Source organism: Aedes albopictus, chromosome 3 (assembly GCF_035046485.1).
Source record: "Aedes albopictus strain Foshan chromosome 3, AalbF5, whole genome shotgun sequence".
Lineage (NCBI taxonomy): Eukaryota > Metazoa > Arthropoda > Insecta > Diptera > Culicidae > Aedes > Aedes albopictus.
In genome coordinates, this window is record NC_085138.1 from 389,039,347 (window position 1) to 389,042,935 (window position 3,589).

At 44.7% G+C, this 3,589-nt stretch overlaps 1 protein-coding gene across 1 annotated transcript; it reads left to right on the forward strand.

Moving 5' to 3' along the window:
- The first annotated feature begins 354 nt into the window (after nucleotides 1-354).
- Nucleotides 355-1,411, forward strand: LOC109399650 (chymotrypsin-2). Its single transcript, XM_029876331.2, has 3 exons — nucleotides 355-510; nucleotides 576-994; nucleotides 1,060-1,411. Exons 1-3 carry the CDS (start codon nucleotides 453-455, stop codon nucleotides 1,357-1,359), a joined length of 777 nt encoding a protein of 258 aa, XP_029732191.2. The 5' UTR covers nucleotides 355-452; the 3' UTR covers nucleotides 1,360-1,411.
- The last annotated feature ends 2,178 nt before the right edge of the window (nucleotides 1,412-3,589 follow it).

Consider the following 3,589-nt stretch of genomic DNA (forward strand, 5'->3'; position numbering starts at 1 on the left):
TACCACCGATATGGACGATATTCGTTCATTTGCCCTGACTGGTTGTGTCAATATTATGTAAACGGGAGCTCGATTACCGAATTCGCTATATAAAATATCTTCTAATCGGTTCGGAAATGCAATAAATGCTATCGCCTCAGTCAATATGCCCCGAACGTAGAAACGGCACCTGTACGTCTTCAGAAAGAAAACCTTCCCATCGATAAGGTAGTTTGTGTGGCACGATACAATAAAACTCTCGCCAATTTAGCAATGCGAGTTGAAAAGTTTGATAAAGAATTGGCATTCTGCATTGTGATAAGACATGCGGACTGCGTTTTTTCTCTTACAGCCGTCGCTAATCTCTAATACTAGGCGGGGGACATTATATACCGTCTGCAGATCGTTGGCGATAAGTCGATTTTATAAAAGCCTTCGTTTGCAGCGAATCTCACACCAGAAGATCTGCCAAGATGTTCAAGTCCAGTGCTGTAGTCGTTTGCCTCTGTTTGGCCGTGGCCACCGCCACTCGTTAGTATTCAACCGTGCATAACTCTTTGTAGAACTCCATCTCATTTGATATTTTTTTCCGTTAGCCCTACCAAAAACCCAAGAACCGGAAGGTCTTATCGCCGGGGGTATCGACGCCGAGGAAGGACAATTCCCCTACCAGGTTTCCCTTCGCACCACATCGAATAATGCTCACTTCTGCGGTGGCTCCGTCCTGAACAACCGCTGGATCATCACTGCTGGATCGTGCGCTCAGGGTAAGGAGCCGGCCGGAGTGAGTGTCATGGCCGGAAGCAAGAGTCTGACTCGCGGTGGATCGATCCACGCGGTTGACCGCATCATCGTTCACCCGAACTTCGATGTCAACACTCTGACCAACGATGTTGCCGTTATGCGAGTTCGTAACCCGTTCATGCTGAGCCCGGATATCATGGCCGTGCAGATGTCCAGTGAGTTCGTGTCTATCGCCTACGGAGCTCTGCTGTCCGGATGGGGACGTCGCACAGTAAGTTTACATAATCATAACCTTACAAAGACCAACTGAACTAACGGGGGGTCCCAATTTGGCAGATGGACAACCCGAACTTCCCCGATTGGCTGCAGTACGTTCCGGTGAACATCATCACCAATACTGAATGTCGCGTGCGCTTCGAAGCCCCGTACGATCAGCGTATCACCGACAACACGATCTGCACGTCCGCTGCATTTGGTCGTGGTGCTTGCCTGGGAGATGCCGGAGGTCCAGTACTGCACGGAGGTGAACTGCAGGGTGTGGTGTCCTGGGGCATTCCTTGTGGTCTGGGCTACCCAGATGTGCATGCTCGTGTTTCCGTCCACAGGCCATGGGTTCTGGTGCACACTATGGTGTAAGTTCCTTTGTTTAAGACGAAAATTTTGCGGAGAATAAAAATGCGTAAGTGTAGCGACTGAAACTAATTTTTATCAGCCCCCTTGGAGACGGGAGACAGCTTGTCACATTGACTGCCGGTAGCTGCATGTTATCGTTTGTTTCGAGGGGCTTATCACTGGATCGGTGGCAGCATGTGTTTTGATAATTGTTAATAATTGATATGTCTGGACGATTGTTTGCGGGATATTTGATGAGGGCAGCTCCCGGGTGGCATTGATTGTCAGGTGTCGAGATGGCGGTTTTGATTCAGGAAATGATATCGATAAGACACGTTTGTTTTGATCGGGTGCAGTAGATCCACGAAGGGGGTTTCTGAAAACCCTTGCGGGTATGGTGCGATCGTTATGATCGCTTATATGAATTGAAATAGTTATTTATGCAACAAGTCGCCAAATGATGATTTTTTCAGCACGAGTCGTACATTTATTCAACGAGGCTTGCGATTATGAACATTATGCAACTATTTTTCATTATGCAACTCAATTCCGTTGCATAATGAACCAGTTCGGATAAATTGGATATTATGATACCAAAATAAGTTATACAAAATAGAAATTATCATACTGAATTGCATAAAATCATATTTAATAATGGATATAGTCTTTATTCATCAGTTTGTTGGATGAGCCTGTTAACCCTCTAATGCCTATCTCCAGAGATACGAATGGGATCTGAAGCGGTTCTTGCAATAACAGGCACTCCGCATGCACTTACGTAAGTTCAAATTGCCATTCATCTGGTTCTGGGAAAAAATCTCCCCACTAGATCGGCCCACATTTGTATGGCGAGAAACAGAAGTCGGCAAAATTCACGGGGCATCCTCTAGAATCGTGCCTCTGGATGAGAAGCACAATCTGTGAAAATTTCAGCTAAATCGGTTTAAAACTGAGCCGGCGTAAATGAGATAAACGTTTGTATGGGATCTTCTGTCCAAATATATGGGAAATTGGATGACCTCCAGTCTCTCATTCAGCACGCTGGTTTAAAGGGTTTGATTTGACTCATAATAGAAAAAATAGTAGGGGTACTCACTTAACAGATTAAATTGCTGCGTAAGCCATGATTTTCTGCTTATTTGAAATGTTTCATGATTTTGCGAATGGAATAATCAAAGATTGCCTTGGTGATCGCGACATTTAAACAGTTTAATCAGTTTACGTTGTTAAGTGAATCCCCCTAGTAATTGATTTCCTAAGGAACAACTTTGTGAAAGACCATATCATGATAAAACTTACTTTAGTTGCGGTTTCAGCTAACGAAAGCAGGATGAGGACATCTGCCCCCGTTTACTCTCGGTTGTTACATGCAGCACGTGTTTGCCATTTGAACTTTGTGCGTTACATCATAGGCAGCTATGTAGTTCTTCATTGTCTCAATACCCAACCAACGCGTTGCAACGTGCGTGAGCAATTGAAATCAAGGACAACATAGCCGCCTATGATATGGCGCGCAAGTTTCGAACAGTAATCACGTGCTGCATCTAATAACCGAGAGAAAACGGGGGCAGATGTCGTCATCTTGCTTTCGTTAGCTGGGCCCGCAACTAAAATAAGTTTTATCATGATGTGGTCTTTCACAAAGTTGTTCCTTAGGGTATCAATTACTACATTTTTCAATAATAAGTCAAATCGTACTTTTCAAACCAGCGTTCTGAATGAGAGACTGGAGGTCATCCAATTTCCCATATATTTGGACTGAAAATCCCATACAAACTTTCATCTCATTTGCGCCAGCTCAGTTTTAAACCGATTGAGCTGAAATTTTCACAGATTGTTCTTCTCATCCAGAGGCACCATTGTAGAGGGTGAGCAATTTTTCGACATTTTTGTATTTGAGCCAGTCTACTCCCCACTTACGAAGGTCAATTTTCATCACCAATGTCAGCTGCCACCTTTGGTTACTCGGATGCGGAAAGCCTGATTCACCAGCAGCGGTGTTCGAATGCTAAAGTTTTTCGAGCATCAGTCGATCACGCGCTCCTGCGTATCACTCATTATTGTAAAGGCTGTATTGCCGCAGCTCTGATAGATGCTATGGTTACCTCTAAATATACGTACCGTTGATCCTGTCCAACACCTATGCTGCAGCGATACAATGCCAAACCCGCGGTCCTCCAGTACATCGGTAAGTATGAGGGTGCTCCCGATGAAGTTGAGAGATCGGCACACGGTGTCAAAATTTCGATTATTA

Excerpts from the sequence above, each read along its gene's own strand:
- LOC109399650 (XM_029876331.2), top strand. The coding sequence starts at position 453 with ATGTTCAAGTCCAGTGCTGTAGTCGTTTGCCTCTGTTTGGCCGTGGCC. Across the intron at positions 511-575 it reads GGCCGTGGCCACCGCCACTC|CCCTACCAAAAACCCAAGAA; the intron begins GTTAGTATTCAA and ends TTTTTCCGTTAG. Across the intron at positions 995-1,059 it reads CCGGATGGGGACGTCGCACA|ATGGACAACCCGAACTTCCC; the intron begins GTAAGTTTACAT and ends CCAATTTGGCAG.